At 34.8% G+C, this 19,231-nt stretch overlaps 1 protein-coding gene across 2 annotated transcripts in view; it reads right to left on the reverse strand.

Moving 5' to 3' along the window:
- Positions 1 to 19,231, reverse strand: part of LOC150075207 (AP-3 complex subunit sigma-2-like) — a 68,068-nt gene that overhangs the window by 43,652 nt on the left and 5,185 nt on the right. For both annotated transcript variants that reach the window (XM_090388251.1, XM_090388254.1), the window contains exons 2-5: positions 14,535 to 14,626; positions 7,119 to 7,230; positions 6,296 to 6,367; positions 497 to 604 (exon numbers count right to left, since the gene is read on the reverse strand). In XM_090388251.1, the coding sequence (XP_090244377.1) occupies positions 497 to 604; positions 6,296 to 6,367; positions 7,119 to 7,230; positions 14,535 to 14,626 (384 nt within the window). The remainder of the gene's footprint in view (positions 1 to 496; positions 605 to 6,295; positions 6,368 to 7,118; positions 7,231 to 14,534; positions 14,627 to 19,231) is intronic.

A 19,231-nucleotide genomic window follows, 5' to 3' on the forward strand; every position in this document is an offset into this window, starting at 1 on the left:
AGGAGCAGTCGGGGGGGGGGGGCATGTCTGGATTTGATCGTGTACACATAATAACACATATGAAATGCTTTTATCTATTACACAATAGGTTTGACTGTTAATAGTATGCTTATAATATTCTGATTTGTAATGTGCAAGTACTTAATTATGTATTTAAAAACAAAATCATTAAATTCTGATTAATATCATAAATTTGATTCTGGTTGTTAAACAATGTACTATATTTTTTTGAATGATGTATAATTTATCTTTGTAGATGCAAAACTAGAGGCCATAACAGGTTCTCGAACAGTGAGAACTTCATAAAAAAAATTCTCCTAAATGTGAATGTTCCTCAAGAGATCATTATTTACTATTGAACAGTACTAAGCCAAGCTGGATACTACAAACTCAAAGTATATAATCGCTAACCCATTACTTCTTCTAGTGCAATAATATATGAAATGTCAGATTTAATTTTTTAATCACTAAAAAAAAAAAAAAATAATGACATTACCTCTCGTTTTTCTAATTTATTTTGATCCTTATAGTTTTCAACAGCACTTGCAATGTTTGTGTCCATTACTAGTCCACCCATGACAATTTCATCCAGTATGTGATGAATCTAAAATGGAAAGTATTAAAAAAAAGTTTTATGACATTTATTGCAGAAATAGGTTTCAGTTTAGGCAATTGACATTGCCTAAACTCAAACTTATTTCAGTGCAGCATATTTTGGAGTTATATATATATAGCGGATTCTGGTTATTTGGAACACACTGGGACTAGTGCACTTTGATTCAGAAAATTTGTTTTTTATATGATTGAAGATATCATGGAAGGTGAAACACATTTCACCATAATAACGAAAAAACCCACAGAATTTCAGCTATCGGTATTATCGCAAATGCAATAAGATTGAGTTTACTGCCAATTTATAATAGATTACACTAACAGAAAAGCCCAATAAACTAGAAGCTGCAAATTGTTTTTACTGTTTTGTGGTTATGACCTCCAAAAATGTGCTTTAGAAATATATCGCAAAAGCGTTCAAAACTGATTCTAATATAACTGAACATATGATAATGATGAAAGTGTAGTACACTTTAATGATTTGAATTGATTTTCTGAAATTTGATTCCATAAAATGGCTGATTCTACTAACCAGTGATGATGTTAATTGGCAAGATTATCCCCCTGATTTGTCTCTGACTGGACCACAAGGTCCAGTCAGAGACAAATCTGGGGGGGGGGGGTTATCTCGAGTGCCGCAGTCTCCTGCCCCAATTAAATAGCATGTTGTCCTGATTAAGTGAAGAAAACCCTGGCTATTTTCTCAATTAGGTTCTGTTCTTTAAGATTTGTTCCAAATAAAAGTTGCCCCAATTAACCAGTGGCCCAAATAAATGGAATCCACATCCACTGTGTGTGTGTGTGTGTGTGTAGATAGATAGATACGTAATATTACAGCGTTTAAAATGTTAAAATAAAATAAAATATTACATGTTAAATATAGAACGAATCGATTAATGCCATCGTGAGATAGAACATTACATCGGACATTAGATATGCCATAATTAGATAAGTTATAGTGCAAGAACCCTCCATAGTTTGAAAATCTAGGCAGTCCCCGGCCAACCGTACTACCGGTAAACATGAAAAAACATATATAATAGGTTAATTAATATAATAAGCCTTATGTGGGAAAAGGTATTTTGCAAGGACATTTTCGAGGGCTAAACCCCTACAAAATATCCAACCCTAGTTAGGCTGAGCTATCAGTTTCTGTTGTCATCTGCCTGTATAACTAAGACCAAAAAGAGTCCATAATGACGGATAACAACATTAAAAGGGGAACTAAGTAAGCCAAATAAGTACGAAGCAAGCCAAATAAGTACGAAGCAAGCCAAATAAGTACTAGGCAAGCAAACAATTAAGGGGGGTATGTCTAAACGGTAATTTATTAGTATACAGGCTGGATGACATTTAGCCCGACCGATAGCTGCGAAAACATAAGCATAACTGAGAACCAATTGATTGCAGAATAAGGCTAAATTAGCTAACATAAGGAGAACGGAAAGCGGTATAGGTAAAGATATAGTACCTCACTCCCCCTCGAATTACTCTAATAGTTCGTGGGGTATGAAAAAAGGCAAGAGGATAGATAAAAGTAAAAAGTGAAAGAAAGCGTGGCTGTTACTGCTTAGCCTATGTATATACATGTACATACTAGGTACTGCTGTATTAACACGCTATATATAGCTTACACCCATTAAAAAAGTCGTACCTATATGTGTTTTTACAGTAGGAATTAATTCGTTTCTCTTCTCCTACTTTGTTTTATCTTCTACATCTGACAATTTATTAGATTTGCTTTCACTACTAAAGAGGGCGTCTTTTTTCCTTTTATTTATCTTAATTTAGGACTATCAGTAGTTATTGGACACATATTAGGTGGCACTGACAGCGCAGCGGTTATATACGACTGGTGCTTAGACTTACAGGCTTTTAGTTGTTTCCACTACTGGCTACGGTAATGTATGTATCTTAGTATCATCGTTGGGGTTACTATACGGGTACCACGTATTAACCCCCCCCCCCCGTGTTCTTTATCAATTTAACGCTTAGCATTCTACCTTATAGGTTCGACACTACTTGCCATATTTTACATAGTGTATAATTTAGAATTAGGAATTAGCTATTCCGTTTTGTACTTTCTCATTTTATTGATATCTTTCACCTGCTCTTACTACCATACCAGGATCCCTACCTTTTAGGGTCGAGAAGTTACGCCCCCGGTAATATCCGAAGTATGATTGATTACTTACTTTTCTTTCGCTTTTTACTTTTATCTATCCTCTTGCCTTTTTCATACCTCATGAACTATTAGAGTAATTCGAGGGGGAGTGAGGTACTATATCTTTACCTATACCGCTTTCTGTTCTCCTTATGTGAGCTAATTTAGCCTTATTCTGCAATCAATTGGTTCTCAGTTGTGCTTATGTTTTCGCAGCTATCGGTCGGGCTAAATGTCATCCAGCCTGTATACTAATAAATTACCGTTTAGACATACCCCCTTAATTGTTTGCTTGCCTAGTACTTATTTGGCTTGCTTCGTACTTATTTGGCTTACTTAGTTCCCCTTTTAATGTTATTATCCATCATTATGGACTCTTTTTGGTCTTAGTTATACAGGCAGATGACAACAGAAACTGATAGCTCAGCCTAACTAGGGCTGGATATTTTGTAGGGGTTTAGCCCTCTAAAAAGTCCCTTGCAAAATACCTTTTCCCACGTAAGGCTTATTATATTAATTAACCTATTATATATGTTTTTTCATGTTTACCGGGAGTACGGTTGGCCGGGGACTGCCTAGATTTTCAAACTATGGAGGGTTCTTGCACTATAACTTATCTAATTATGGTATATATATATATATATATATATATATTTTATTTTTTTTTTTACTGTTTTTTTTATTTTACAAGATTAATGAAATACAAGAAGAATAAGCTCCAACAATATTACAGAAAAAAAAATATCAATCACCACAAAACAAATGCAGCAGATTAATATTAGTATCAGGGTTACGCTTGACAAGATTTTATTCTGCTACCTAAGTAGCAAGATATCGTAATAATATTTAAAATACAATAAAATCATAAAATAAGAAAAAGATAACAGAACACTTACCCTCAGCAGTGCAAATGCATAACTCTCCACCCAAAGGAGCTGAACCCTCACACACTCACCAAAGTATGAGTGCCACTTTCATAACAAAAATGGAATTAAAAAATGATGGAATTCATAAACATTACTCTTCAAGGGGAAGATCAATGTTTGTGAACTCTGAAAAAGGATTATATTTCAATCAATGATAGCTATGTGATTGAAAGTCAATGGACATCCCTATACCATTCAAACGCAAAATAAAATAAAAAAATCCTCAAAATTATGAAGTATACTATGTCTACTGCCTTCTGTAGGTAGGTTAAATAAGCAAACGTAACAAACAATGTAAATCTGAACATCAACCCAGCCAATCAACAAGCCAAAACAAATATGCAAATTAACATTAACTTATAATAAACAGAATGGTATAGGGAAGAAACCATGAAGTGGCCATGAGCGCTCCAACTAAAGACGTAAGAATGGGACAAAATAAATATACAAATCAAACAGGATGGATTATGTCATATCCATATCGAAGAAACTTTATTATAAAGACAAACTTGGTTATGTCTCCAAAACAATTATAAAAAAAAGAAACACTAATTACTACAAAAACCAAATGCTGAAAATTAATACTACAATTAGGATTATGCTCAGCAAGGTGTGATTCTGCTACCTGAGTACTGTTTTTACAATTCTGCTACCTGAGTACAAGAATACACTAATATTTAAATATATATATAATATCGGTGTAGATACATCATAGTTTACCCATAATTTAAACTAGGTACATAGTATGAAAGGCATTGTTTTTAATGGTATCTCATATTGTGGCTAAGAATTTATGGGTAAACTATGATTGTTGTTGTTGTTATTTGGTTTTTAGGAGCATTAGCAACTAAGGCTATATTACTCTGGGGATGTGCGGTGGTCATTCCCTGACCTTTCTGCATCCTCTGCATTTGGTGGTCACGGGCTCGAACCCCGGTCTAATCAAGAAGCGTGTGCTACGCACTGCCGCTCCTGCCCACCTGGCTACGGAGGTGCCGGTAAACTATGGTGCATCTACACTGATATTATATAGTTAATTTAAACCCATATCATATTATCCTTTGTGCATTTAATCTTCAAACCCTAATATTTAAAATAAAATCATAAAATGAGAAAAAGACAAAGCAAAACTCATCATCCCCCAGCAGTGTGTACACACAATTTCCTGCTCAATGGAGATATACCCATCAAAATATGAGTGCCACTTTCATAATAAAAATGGAATTTTTATTATGAAATAAAATAAAAGTATATAATAAAATAAACATAATAAAAATAAGACAGAAAATTCATAGGTGTCTCCTTTAGGCAAGGATTTATGCATTTGCATGAAATGCAAGACTTTTCTGATTTTATATTTTTCTTTTATGATTTTATTTAATTTTTTAAGAAAACATTTAAGTGCAGAGAATGGTGAGTCAGGACAGCAATGATATAGCTGATAAACATTCGCTGAAGATTATGGAGAAGATAGAAAGTAAAAGACTAAAATAGATAATGAACACTGACATTTTCTTGCATACTCACGTAGATCAAAATATTAACTTTTTGAAATTTCTTTCAGCTATTCAATAATTAAAAAAAAAAAACTGCAGCTCACATAATTACACTTTTCTTTCAGCAAAGCATTGTTTTTTTAACCTACAACTTTCAGAGGTGGGAATTCTGGGACCTTAATATTATATGCTAAAAAACAAGATAAATCATATAACCTGTGTTTCCATTTTTCAAAAGTTCTTGGAAGAATATTACACATGGATCAAATATATATTTTTGATGTCTACATTACAGCTGATCCCAAACTTGCTTCAGGCTTTCAAAGGAGATATGCATAATTTTACATATCTCTAAGCTATTTTGAAACCAGAAGCAGACTGCAACCATCAAAATTAAAAATTAATATTAAACAAAATTAATTTAGTAGGCTTATTTAGAAAAGTGGAATTAAAAATAACCACAAAGCTTATATCTTAATAAAAAGAATTATTCCAGATTTTATCAGCACATGAACAATATGTAAATTGACTAATAAGCATACACACACACTTGTAGAAACATGATACACTATTACAAAATGTGTCTAAGATGCTGATATGCTATACAGAAAACCACTGAAAAAGGAATGAATAAGAAATAAATCTAGAATTGTAGTGATACTCAAAGAGAGAACAGAAAATACAGGAAAGCAAAAATAAAAAGTGGCAGACATGCATAAAGGTATTTTAAAGAAAAAACTTAGTAGTTTTATAGAAAGAATTTGGGTTCTTTATGAAATCAAAGTTTATTTTTACTAGTTTAATTAGTTCCTAGGTGCAAAATTTTTTAGATGTTTTTTCCCCCTAAAGTGGTTTTAAGTTATAACTGCAAGCAATGCTATAATTAAGTCATTCATAAGTATGCAACCTTCACTGAATTTAAATCTTTCAAAAGGTAAGAGAAACAGGAAAGCTATGTCAAAGATGTTTTAGTATATTTTTCAAAATTACAAGAGTCAAAGAACAATAATATACAATTTTGGCAAAGTCAGGTACACCTGACTTTTAAAGTAAAGCAAATGCATATTTTACTTCCTCAAAAAATAAAACATACTAACCTTATCTGAATGGAATATAAGGTCTAGCTCACATACATTTTCAAAACAATTGTCTAGTGCTTCTACAAATACCTAAAGGTAAAACAGGAAAAGATACACAATAAGAAGAATAAAGTTAGAGAATAATTGACAATTCTTAATAAACCTCTATTTTATTTCCATCTTTGAGGACTTTTGGTTCTTCCAATGATGGTGGTTCACTTTGAGACTATCAAGGCTTGAGCTATACCCATATCAAAAATGACATCATTATTCATGGCGACCATGTTGCTAATATCTTTTAAACAAATGGCATCGCCAAAAGGAAAGGAAAATCCGTAATTTGTCGTGATGCAGTTTGTGCTTTGTACCTTAATTTTAAAAGCTATTAGCAACATAGGTCAGCTCATTCATAATGGTGTCATTTCTAAGGTAAGCATAAGCTCAAGCTTTGTAGATGAAAAACAGCTGCTGTTACTGGAGGGACCAAAGCATCCTCAGAAATGGAAATTGAATACACAGATAAGCATAATTTTCAATATTAATAACATTAGTAATTTTTTAACCTTTTAAATTAGAAAAATTATGAAATCAGATATTATATTCCATAAATCAGCTATTTATCTGATGCATTTTATGTATTGCTGTGGTAGAAAAAATTACATAATATGATTGTTATAACAAATGGATTTTTTTAAAAAAAAAACTAGAAAAAGATAATAACATTAGTCAGTTCCTAACTTGCACTTATCCAAAGATCCATCACAGAAAACATTAGTAACTTAATGTTTTGGAAATGTTTCAATGAAGGAATAAAGAATAATAAATTTATATAAAACCTTACCTGAACAAGGTCTAGAATACCTAGTTCACTTTCAGAATTATCAACACAAAACACAAAGTATAATGTGGCATAATGACGATATATTAACTTGTAATCTGATCCACCAATCAAGCTGTAAAGTAATAATATGCAATAAATAATATGAATTAGCCATTTAAGTTATATACTTGTTTATAATGAATACATACATGTGTGTGAAGAGCTTAATTATTATGGGAGAAATCTCAATGCTAACACTGATAAACACATACTACCTGTAAAAACACCTATACAGGGTGGCCATAATTAAAGTATCCCTATTCAGAGCTCTCTGTAGCTCTAAGTAATAAGCGGAATGCTACCAAAATTAGTAAGTAAACTATTCAAGGCATGGGGAGAAGGATCCCGTGAAAAAAAAAATTAGTTCCAAAATCTGCCGATAGGGGGTAATATGGCGCTGTACAAGAGGAAAGACATGACAAAGTACCAACAAATAAATAATTAAGACAAACCTTAATGAAACCTTAAAGACAAACCTCTTCAAAAGTCATTTTTGCAGAGCACAAATAAAAATTTGTGCTCTGCAAAATAACAGAAAGAAACTGAGCTAAACTGCCAGAGGAAATGGTTTCACAGCTCCAAACTCACTCACAGTTTACACTCTGATGGTCGATGATGTTGCTGATGGTGGAGTTGGTTTTCACTGTGATTATCATTGTTCTGGACCAGAAATTGTATTCGATGCACAGTGTGCTCAACTGCAGAATGTAACATCTCTGGAGTAATGTTCCGCACATGCTGTGTTACGTTGTCCTTTAAGACAGTCAGGTTAGGGACACTTCCTCGATAGACATTGGCATTGAGGTGATCCCACAGCCAAAAATCACATGGTGTAAGGTCAGGTGAGTGTGGTGGCCATGCAATGGGAAACAAATGACTAATGACTCTTTCTGAAGTAAAGTGATGCCGGAGAAGCTGCTGTACTGGTCATGTGATATGAAAAAGGAGCCCCATCTTGCATAAAAATTCTCATTCAGGCATCCTCTTTGCTGCAGTTGAGGAATAATGAGACTGCTCAGCATGTGATATCGTTGTGCTGTATCGGAACAGGTGGCTGCTCCTGCTGAGTGCAATTCCTCAAAAAAGTATGGCCCTAGGATGAAAGTCCCATCGGGATAAAAATGGGCATCATCTCCCCAAAGAATGTTCCATGGTGAGGCATCGAAACTTTAGAGCAAATGCCATTTGTTTTTCAGAATCATCTCTTTGCAGCTGGCGACTGATCTTGTACGGATAATGGATTAGTTTCCAAAGAATTTTCCACACAGAGGAATATGGGACATCCAATTGCTTTGCTACTTCTCGTGTGCTGCTACTAGTTCCAGCAGCTGTATCCATGGATTGGTTGATGATAGCTGTTGCAACTTCCTCTGCTACCTGAGGTGAAATAGGCTTCCTTCCTCTTTCAGGCTTAACAAAGGACCCAGTTTCCTCAAATTTGTTGACCATCCTTTTAAATGCCGCAGCTGATAAAGAATCTTGACGTAAGTTCTTACAGCATCTAAATTCACGCAGAGTGGCTGCTGCATTGCATCCATCAACGTAGAAGAACTTTGCAATTAAAGCGCGATCAGGCAGAGTGAGATGCATTGTTAACAGTAAACTTATAGAATACGCTTGAGATGTTTGTGTTGTGCCTTTACAGCTCTCTGCTGCTGGGAAAATTAAATTAACTCAGATTTATGCAAATTTTCTGCTCTTTTAGGTGTCTTATTTTTTAGTTTGGATTTAAAACTTTAGTGAAATTCAGTTTTTCTGTTTTTTTGCAGTTAGTTAAGAGATATAATTGAAAAGACAAGTGATGGGCAAGACACTGAAAGGAAGAGGGAGTTCTGTGATATTTTTAGAGAGAGAGATAGAAATTATGATCTTTGTTATGTTTTTAATGTAAAAAAGTCAGAAAACAGAAAGTCTGCAATCAGCATTATTGAACTTTAGTAATAATATTTAATCATCGTAAGATCTGTCATGTGGCAGATCCATGCCAACCAGAATTCAATAGCACCATCTATCTCTGTCTCTAGCCCTCTCCTCATGCCTCTATCACACCACCAAGTATTCCAATTTTCCTTCTTCCTTTCTGTGTTCTGCCCATCACTTGTCCTTTCAATTATATCTCTTAACTAACTCTCACTCACCCCAGTATGTATCCAATCCAATTTTGCTTTCTTTTCTTCATAGCTCTCATCATATTTTTTCTCCTATCCTCTTCAATACATCCTCATTTCTAAGCCTATCCATCCATTTCACCATTTCAAGCTTCCTCCACACCTAGAAAGCAAAAGCTTCAATTCTTGTAATATACTCCTGCTTTAGTGCCGATGTCTCAACTTCAAGCATGACACTCCATACAAAACATTTAGCTAATTTCCTGACTCTCCCATGTCTTGTTAACAGACTAGGGTAAATATATTATGATATAAGGTGTGGCTATTAAATAATGAGACTGCAAGTGCAGCCACTACACACCAAGTGCTATCCATAAAACAAAGGCACAGCAGTTGAACTTGAACCATTCCCTATTTGTCTGCCAAGTGACATTCCAACATGCTCAATCATCTCACAGTGAGACTTTCATTACCTTGTGCTTTTGCAGTTTGCTGGAAAAATGACAGACAAAAGAATCAAACAATGAATCAACCTCAAGTTTTTAATAAAAGTAAAGAAAACAACTGAAAGTTATGAGTTGTTATTTCAAGTTAATGGGGAAGATACTATGTTAAGAGTTTGAATGTTTGAATGGCATAAAAGATTTTTAGAAGGAAGAAAGAATGTGAAAGATGACGAATGACCAGGCTGTCCAGCATTCATGAAAACTGACAAAAATGCAAACTGGGTAAGGCATTAATTAGAAGTGACTGTCATTAATTAAGCATTAAAATGGTTGCATCAGAACTAAATATGGACAAATGCAAATTTTAACTGAAAATTTAGGCATGAGAAAAGTGCATGCCAAGGTAGTGTCAAAAATTTGAATGAAGATCAAGGAATGAGAACACTCCAAGTTTGTGAAGATGTTTTGAAAAAAAAAGTTGAAGACAACCTAGACTTTAAGCACTGCAATTACTTGAGATGAAAGTTGGCTGTTCAAGTATGATGGTGAAACTAAAAGCAGTTAATGCAATGGAAGACAAAACAATCCCTCAGACCAAAAAAAAAAAGCAAGGATGTCAAAATCAAAAATGAAAACCATGCTTCTTTTTTCCCCCCGATATTAAATGAATTATTATAGTTGAATATCTTCCACCAAATCAGCTGTCCATTAAACATACTACACTAAAGTTTTCACAAGACTGCATGAAAAATTTCAAAGGAAAAGACATGAATTGTGGAAAGATGGCTAGATACACCATCATGACAATGCTCCAGCACACAACGTGCCCTCTGTTCACCAGTTTCTGTCCGAAAAACAAATCCCTGTTTGTGAACATGCATCCTACTTACCAGACCTAGCCCCATGTCACTTTTCACTACCCTAAACTGAGAAGTGTACCTAAAGGAATCCATTTTCAGTCCATCAAAGACATTCAGAAAAAAACAACTGAAGTGTTAAAAGGGTTATGCTTGGATGAAATGTATGGAACAGTGTGTGCAAGCCCAAGGCAATTTATTTTGAAGGGGATACTTGTAAGGTATGAAATATTTCATTATATTTATTCATTAGAACAGTCTCATTATTTAATAACCACACCTCGTATAGCTGTATTTATCTTTATAACAGACTTTTACCATCCATTTAATAGTTATTTATTTTATATCCCTTCTTTACATCATAATTTTAGTCTTAACAAAATTCCTTAAGTCTTCCCAACAAAATCTGTAGCCCCTCTTCTGTATCAGACATTAGTACCATATCATCTTCAAATCTCACCATCCGTATACAATTTTAATCCCTATCTCTGTGCTCTCCTCTGTCTCTCCTTTACTGTCCTGAACATTGTCTGTCATAATAATAATAGTATTTCATAATATTTTGGTTTGGTTGGTTTTAAAGGGGTGGGAGTTTCTGGCACAAGGGCAACTAAGGCCAAATTACTCCTGTCACATTAAACATACTTTTTCTGGTCATGTGTTAGAAAAGTTTGTATAAATGAATCTGTTTTAGAAAATTAAATGGATCAGATATTTTCTTTATCACTGAGAATATGATTCACTTCTAATGAATTATTCTGAGTTAGAAGAGATTTAAGACTTGCCAATTGAGCAGCTTGATTGTGAGGGCATGTTTCATTGTTAGTACGGTGGGACAATAAGGAGAATTCTCACCTGTCAACAAGTGAAGATGGGCGAGATGGGTATACCCAATGCATATCCTTGAAAGGACAACTTCTTATCTGTTTAATTGTGAACTAGATTTTCAGTACTGCAGCATTTCCTTTATTTGGAAGAGTTTATTATGGGTTTGTTGCTACCATACTGATGCCCATTGGTAAATACATGCTTGTTTTTATATTGTTTTAACATTGTTTTCTAATGGGTTTGCAGCCCATATAAGGAACTAAGGCAAGTGAAGACATAGGGTTGAGTGGATTTTTAGCTACTCGATCATTCTTGTTTCCCTGTATTCCAGCATGCCCAAGAATCCAGCAGAACCTTACTGCCATGTCATATGAGAGTTATCAACTGTGCTCTGGGACTCAGTATAGATTATATCTCTTGATTAGGCAGGTTGCTGACAAGTTCAATAGCCATTTTGATTGCATGAAGTTTGGTGGTGTAAATACTGAAACTAGGGGAAAGAGTTTCAGAGGTAACACAAGTTGGAAGAACCACTGCAACACCCACATATGTATTAGATTTAGATCTATCAGTATATATTTGCAGACATTGTGTGTTTGCTAATGCATGAGCCAAATGTAGCTGCTGTATATTTTGATTGTCCAGTGCCTGTTTTCCCCATTTCCAAAAAAAATGTCATAACATAATGGTTTGAGTGTGGACAATGGTGGCTCCATTTTTCCAATGTTTGGGTGGATTTTATCTACTGGGACACTCCAATTCTGCATTATATTCTTCAATCTGATTCCAGCGGTTTATTTTCATTTGGTTTATTCCTGTAGCAGTTTGCGAAAGATGGGTTAAAGAGGTAAGGCCATACTGGATGTGAGGGAAGACTCCAAAGTTTGGCTGCATATGTAAGCAGAAGCATCTGCTTCCAAAAGGATGGAGGTTCATGTGCATCGATATATAGACCATGGACTGGTGATATTCGAAAGGCACCTAGGGCTATTCTAAGAGCATTGTGCTGAATGGTATTGAGCCACTGTTACACTGATTTTCTAGCTGAGTCATATACAGGTGCACAATAGTCTAGTCAGGATTTGATTACGTTTGATACAGGTGAAGAAGGGAGTGTTGGTCAGCTTCCCAAGACATCATAGAGAGCATGCTAAGGACATTTGTTTTCTTCAGACAAATAGTTCATACGTGCTGTATATGTTTTAGGAAATTTAATTTCTTATCTAATGCTAGGAATCTGATGTTATCATTTACTAGTATAATATGATTCCTCAAATGCAATTCGGGGTCAGGGTGCATTTTCCACTTCTTGCAGAAGTGTACAGAAAAGGTTTTCTGTGGAGACAGTCGGTAACCATTTAGTAACATTCATGATTGTATTCTATTTATTGACAGCTGGAGTTTCCTTTCAATGGGATACATATTTTGAGAGTGACTGGATATAGTGAAGTCATCAGCATAAAGATAAGTTTCTACAGAATTCAGGATGGATGTTGTTAGAGTGTGTATTCTAACTGTGAAGAGTGTGGCACTCAGAACTGATTCTTGTAGTACTCCTTCCTCCTGCATGGAGATTCATCTGGAAAGTACACTTTGATAACGAAATTTAAAGATTCAATCATCAAGAAAGCTCTGAATTAATGATTGTAAATATCCTCTCAGTCCTAGGGCATGTAGGTCATAAAGGATGCCATAATGTAGCATATGAACAAAAATTAGTCTTCCAAAGTTTTCTCTTTGACCCAAATATGTTCCTGCATTTTTACTGTAATAAAAATGTAATTCAGTTATTATTTTAGAGTTTAAGTACTTCAACCTACATTGAATGAAATCTGTCTTTCATTTCTAGAAGGAATACAAATATGGAAGTAATGCATAGAAGAGCAATGAAATTGTCAGGGGCATAAAAGGGCACTCTTACCATGAAAGATTTCTGCAGCCCTCAGAAACTAGGTGCATGTGAACAGACCTGATTGATGTTTTTAAAGCCTTAAATGGATTGAGTAAATTAAATGTGGATGGCATTCTAACTCTTGCTCAATAACAAATGTAAGGCAACAAAAAATTTAAATTTAAAAAGGATGGTTGCAAGACAGAGATGTGTGAAATTTTGCTTTCAGAGAATGAGTAATTGTTGGAACAAACTTCCATGTGGTGTTGAGGAAGTGGGAAGTTTAAACAAATTCAAGTTTAAACAAATTATTAAAAGTAGCAGACAGATGAGATTTTGTTTTAATTGATATTGTACAAGTGTGCTTCCTTGCATAATTTCCACTACTAACATTAGTACCTTGAAGTCAGTCATTAATTCACTTAAAAGAATTTTTTGAGGTTTAGAATGGTATTCCCAATATAACTGTTTGAAGGTAGCAAGCTATTATATTATTGAGATGCTATTCTGGTTACATTCTGAGATTATCCATGTTGGTTGGTTTCTCTCAGAATAGTCTATTTACAGGATCATTCCAGTTAGGAAGAAAAAATTATTCTTCTGATAAAGTAAACTTTAGACCAATTTCCATTTCCTTGTGAATAAGATTTTTCATACTTGACTGGAATCAATTTATGGTCCTTCTCAAAGATCTACAGTTACCTTTTTAAATCAGTTAATAACCAAAATTTATAATTAGCAAAGTCAAAATAATCTTATTTTTTTATGTTAGTTCCATTTTTGATGTAGTGCAGTTATAACAGGTGCTCCATATTTACAACATTGCTAGTCCCTTTTGTCCATTCTTCTACTGATTATGACCCAAAGAAAATTACTTTTCCAAAACCATACTTGTTTTGGAAGAATAATAACTGAGTAAATTTTACTTTATGGTGAGGATGATATTCTAATTATTCTAAGCTAACTTTAAATAATTACTAAAAGAAATGTGGAACCACTGGCAATATTACAATAAATTTATTTAAAAGGCTAAAAATTAAAAGAAAGATTCAAGGACTTTGGAATTACACAAATATACCAAGAAAACAACATTTCTTAGTTTATTAACCTCACCAGAGAGTTTATTATTTAATTATTTCCAAAATGATCAACAGTACAGAAATATGTATCATGTAAATGTAGTTACTTAACAAATAGTCTAGACCATGTCTAATTAATTCTGGTAAAAATAAGTAAACTTTAATTACCTTCCACTTTCTAAAAAATTGCACACATCTTCATCTCTCTTGGATACTTGAAGGAATGTTTCTTTTATTATCTCTTGTTGAATATTTTCTGGCTTAAAAAATAATAAAAATTACTAGGATTATTTTGAAATGGCTTCTAAATGATTAGCTAACAGATAAAGCAGAAGGCATCTAGTGGTTAATTCTGCTGCTACAAGCCACCAAACCAATAAATAAACATACAAATGGCTCAGAATAAAATAATAACAGAATTGGATCTATGAATAAATAAATTGAAATCAAAATATCCACATAATTCTAATATATGTGCCAATTTATGCCACAGACTCAAAATACAGTTACTCTGAATAAATTTTATCATTCTTTTTCTTCTTCTTACACTAATGAAAAAGATTTACCATCAGTTTTCTGAGAAGGCATATATATATATATGAACTTGGTAATTTATCCAAGCAAATAGCAAACAAACCAACAGTTTGCAAGTGGAAAGTTACAGATTTGAAGTCATCAATGGTATGGGTATTTATTAATCTTTTCATAATAAAGTGACTGGGTCAAAGGATCACTTTGAGGATAACTTGGGCTATCTGTGTTTGAGGAATCTGTGTATCATGTCTGTAAAGTATGACCCAAAATTGGATTTCCTGCTTGCATAATGAATAAACCTTTAATCCCTAACTAAAAAATGGTTAGTCTGATGCCATTTGAAAATGTCTTAATGACTGCTAATTATTTGCTCTTTAACACAAACTTTCACAAGCAGTTTGCATTTGAGGTAGTCACAATATTCTCATAGAGGACTTCATATAAACCATATGCAGTTTGAGATAAGTTTATTTTATTAAATACTTTGTATCATGATAAACAAGGATGTTAAACAAGAATGAGAACATTACTGCAATGTCACAAGAAAAAGAAAAAACAAATTTTTATATTGCATAGAAAATACTGTAATAAAATTCATGAGATCAGCACTTGGAAATACTTCACTGCCAGATTACTGTAATACTATGTGTGAATATTAATTACTGAGCTTTTATTTAATGCATTAACCTGAATTCTATCATTCATTACTGTTTTTTCTTGCACAGGAAATTCAAAATTCTTGGAAGCTTCCAAGTTTTTAAGTTCAAATATACACAAAACAACACAACCTCAGTAAACATTATCTGAACTTGCTATTTATATCACCTTAAACAGTTGTGTACCTCCAGGGAGCATGCTGACATATAAAAATCAGCTTTATTGAAAAATTAATAAATTTTAATATTCATGGGATAAATTTATTTGGGATAATCATTAATTTTTGTTAAATTGATCATTGATATTATAAACAATTATCATCTGAAAAATGTATTCAGAGGACAAATTTCATAGAAAAAGAAATATAGTCATATGATAAGGTATTATAAATAATTAGAAAAGTTGTTAGAAATGTATCTGATTGATACAGTAACAAAGGAAATGGATGCAAAAAAATAATGTTCACATCATACACTTAGATTTCAGAAAAACTTTTGATACTGTTGCATATAAAAGACAGCTGTACAAATTGGAGTGGTGTGGCACTGGAGGCAAGTTACTACTATCCATAGTAGTAACTGATAAAGGATAAAGGGCAGGTTGAGCAGGAGAAGACAGAGTGGTTATCAATGGACATGGCACTTCTTGGACTAATATTATTAGTTGAGTTCCCCAAGGTTCACAGTGTTGGGCCAATTGTTGTTTTCTGTATTTATTAGCATTAGTAGAGGCATATGATGCAAGAAAGCAAGTTTATGCAGCATCAGCCAAAAAAAAAAAAAAAAAAACTTCCACTTCACCCCTCTGTTCGTTCGAAATACCTGTCCACCTCAACCTTAAATTTATTTAGGCTATCAACCTCCACAACAAAGGATGGAAGTCTGTTCCACCAACCAACTACCCGCTGGCTAAAGGCAAATTTCCGCACATCTATCCTACATCTGTCTTTCCTCAATTTGAATTTATTCCCTCTCAGGTGATTATTCTGGGCAAGAGGAAGAATCCCATCAGCATCGAGTATGCTCAAACCATTCAAGACTTTATACACCTCTATCAGTTCACCTCGCCGGTGCCTAGTCTCCAGACACTGTAATTTGCAAAATTTAAGCCTTTCTTTGTAAGAGCAACCCTTTGTTCCATTCACAAATCTTGTTGCCCTTCTCTGTACTTGTTCCAGCAGCTTTACATCCTTCTTGAAATGAGGCCTCCAGACCTGTATACAGTACTCAAGGCTTGGCCTGACCATTGCCTTATACAAGGGAATAATCACCTCCTTATCCCTGCTAGAAAAAGTCCCGTATATCATTGACAAGACACCATGAGCTACTCTTGCAGCCGTCTGCACTACTCAGAGAACTTTATATCTGCCTGCACAATTACCCCCAGGTCCTTTTCATTCTCTACCATTGTCAGTGTAGTACCACAGAGTTGATATGTCGCTCTGGGGTTGCTGTTTCCCATATGTAGTACTTTACATTTGTCACCTCTCAGCCCATCTGCTCAACCTTTCCAGATCCTGTTGCAGCAGCATAGCATCAGTAGTGTCTTTAACAACCCTGCCAACCTTTGTGTCGTCTGCAGACTTGGACATTAAGCTTGATATACCATCATCAATATTATTTATAAATACAGAAAACAATAATGGACCCAACACTGAACCCTGAGGGACTCCACTAATAACATTAGTCCATGATGAGCAGTGTCCATTGATTACCACTCTGTCTTCTCCCCTCAACCACCCCTTTATCCATAGCAGCAATTTGCCTCCAATGCAACACTGCTCCAATTTGTGCAGCAGTCTTCCATGTGCAACAGTATCAAAAGCCTTTCTAAGATACAAGTATATAATATCAAAGTTATTCCCTGCATCCAGCTCTTTAGTGACTGCATCATGGTATCCAATCAAATTGGTCAGGAAGACTTCCCCTTAACAAAACCATGCTGTGTCCGAGCTATAACTGAAGTCTTGTCTAGATGATCCTGCAGTGCTTCTTTAACCAGTGCTTCCATTAATTTTCCTGGAACAGAAGTTAAACTCACAGGTCTATAATTACTTGTGTCAGCCTTTGTTCCTCCTTTGTGAATTGGGTTCACATTTGCACATCTCCGGTCTATGGGTACCTGCCCTGAGTCCAAGGAAGCTCTCATAATTATGGCTAAAGGTTTGCTTACTTCCTTTGCTGCCACATTTAATATAACTGAATAGATCCCATTCACCCCAGGTGCCTCTCTTGTGTTTATCTTCAACAATTTCTCCTCCACTTTACTCTCAGTTATTACAAGATTATCTAGCTTACTGCCAGAGTTGAATACACCTCTGGCATTCCCCTCGCTGAATATCTCCTCATGTGTGAATGTTGATGCAAAATATTCATTTAGTTTGTTAGCTACCTGAGCAGGATCATCAACAGTTGAACCATCGATATCAAGTGGACCAATCTGATTCATCCCCTTCCTTCTAGAGTTTACATAAGTAAAGAACTCTTTGCTGTTTTTCTTTGCATCCTATGCCAAAGATTTCTCATAATCTGCTTTTGCCTGCCTAACCTCCTTTGCGACTTGGTTACAGACCAGCTTATATCTATCATAGGCTTCTGTGTCACGTGTTAATTTATATGTATCCCATGCATTTTTCTTCTCTGCCATATGTCTCATTTGTTTATCTGACACCCATTTAGGCCTAAACCTTGAACAATATTTCTTAGTTGGTATGTAAAGCCTTGTAGCTTCCAAGATAAGTTCTTTGAATGCGTCCCATTTTGAATTTGCTGTTGGTAACATCATCAGTTGGTCCCACTGTATAGAATTTAAATACTGTCTCAATCCATCGTAGTCGCCTTTACAAAAGCAATAACCCTTCCCTTTACCCCTGATGGTAGTTACCTCTTTGAGTAAATCACACTTCAGCACACTGTGATCACTGCCACCTAGTGGTTCCTTTATCTGCAGATTCTTAATGCATGAAGAATCACTATTGATAATCAAATCAAGAGTATTACTCCCTCTAGTTGCCTCCCAAACATGCCGATGTAGAAAACAATCATCCAATAAATCCACAAAATCCTTGCTAGTGTGTGAGTGACCAAACACAAGTTCCAGATAATATCTGGGAAATTAAAATCCCCCATTATAAGACTCTCTGATTTACTGGCCCACTATTTCCCTGTACAATTTCTTATTATACTCATCAGAGCCATTAGGCCTATAGCACACTCCTACTCTCAATTTTGATCTCCCAATGCTTATGTCACACCAAACTGACTCCACACTGCTCTGTCCAGCGATGCAGACTGGCTTCACTTCCTCGGATTTTATGTGTTTCTTAACTAATAGTTTTACCCCTCCTCCCTTCATATCCTTTCTGTAGACGTTGTATTCCCCAAATTCCAATTCTGCATTCCTTATATCTGTATGACACAATGTCTCTGATATCCCAACAATATCCCCCTTTGATGCTTTGAGCAATACCTCAAATTCATTTACCAAACTCCTAGCATTGGTGTACACGCAAGTATACATGCACCTGTTCCTATTCTTAGCTACCCTAACACAACCCATGTGTTTACTTGTACCACAATGGCTCCCAGCAGTCTCTGAAATATCCTGCATCTTGTTTTCCAGGCTTCTGCTCATTCCAATAGAAGCAGTGCAAGAATCACTTTCACCTCTGCCAG

The sequence above is a fragment of the Mastigoproctus giganteus genome, chromosome 14, assembly GCF_048544385.1.
Source record: "Mastigoproctus giganteus isolate SK-2022 chromosome 14, ASM4854438v1, whole genome shotgun sequence".
NCBI classification, from domain to species: Eukaryota; Metazoa; Arthropoda; class Arachnida; order Uropygi; family Thelyphonidae; genus Mastigoproctus; species Mastigoproctus giganteus.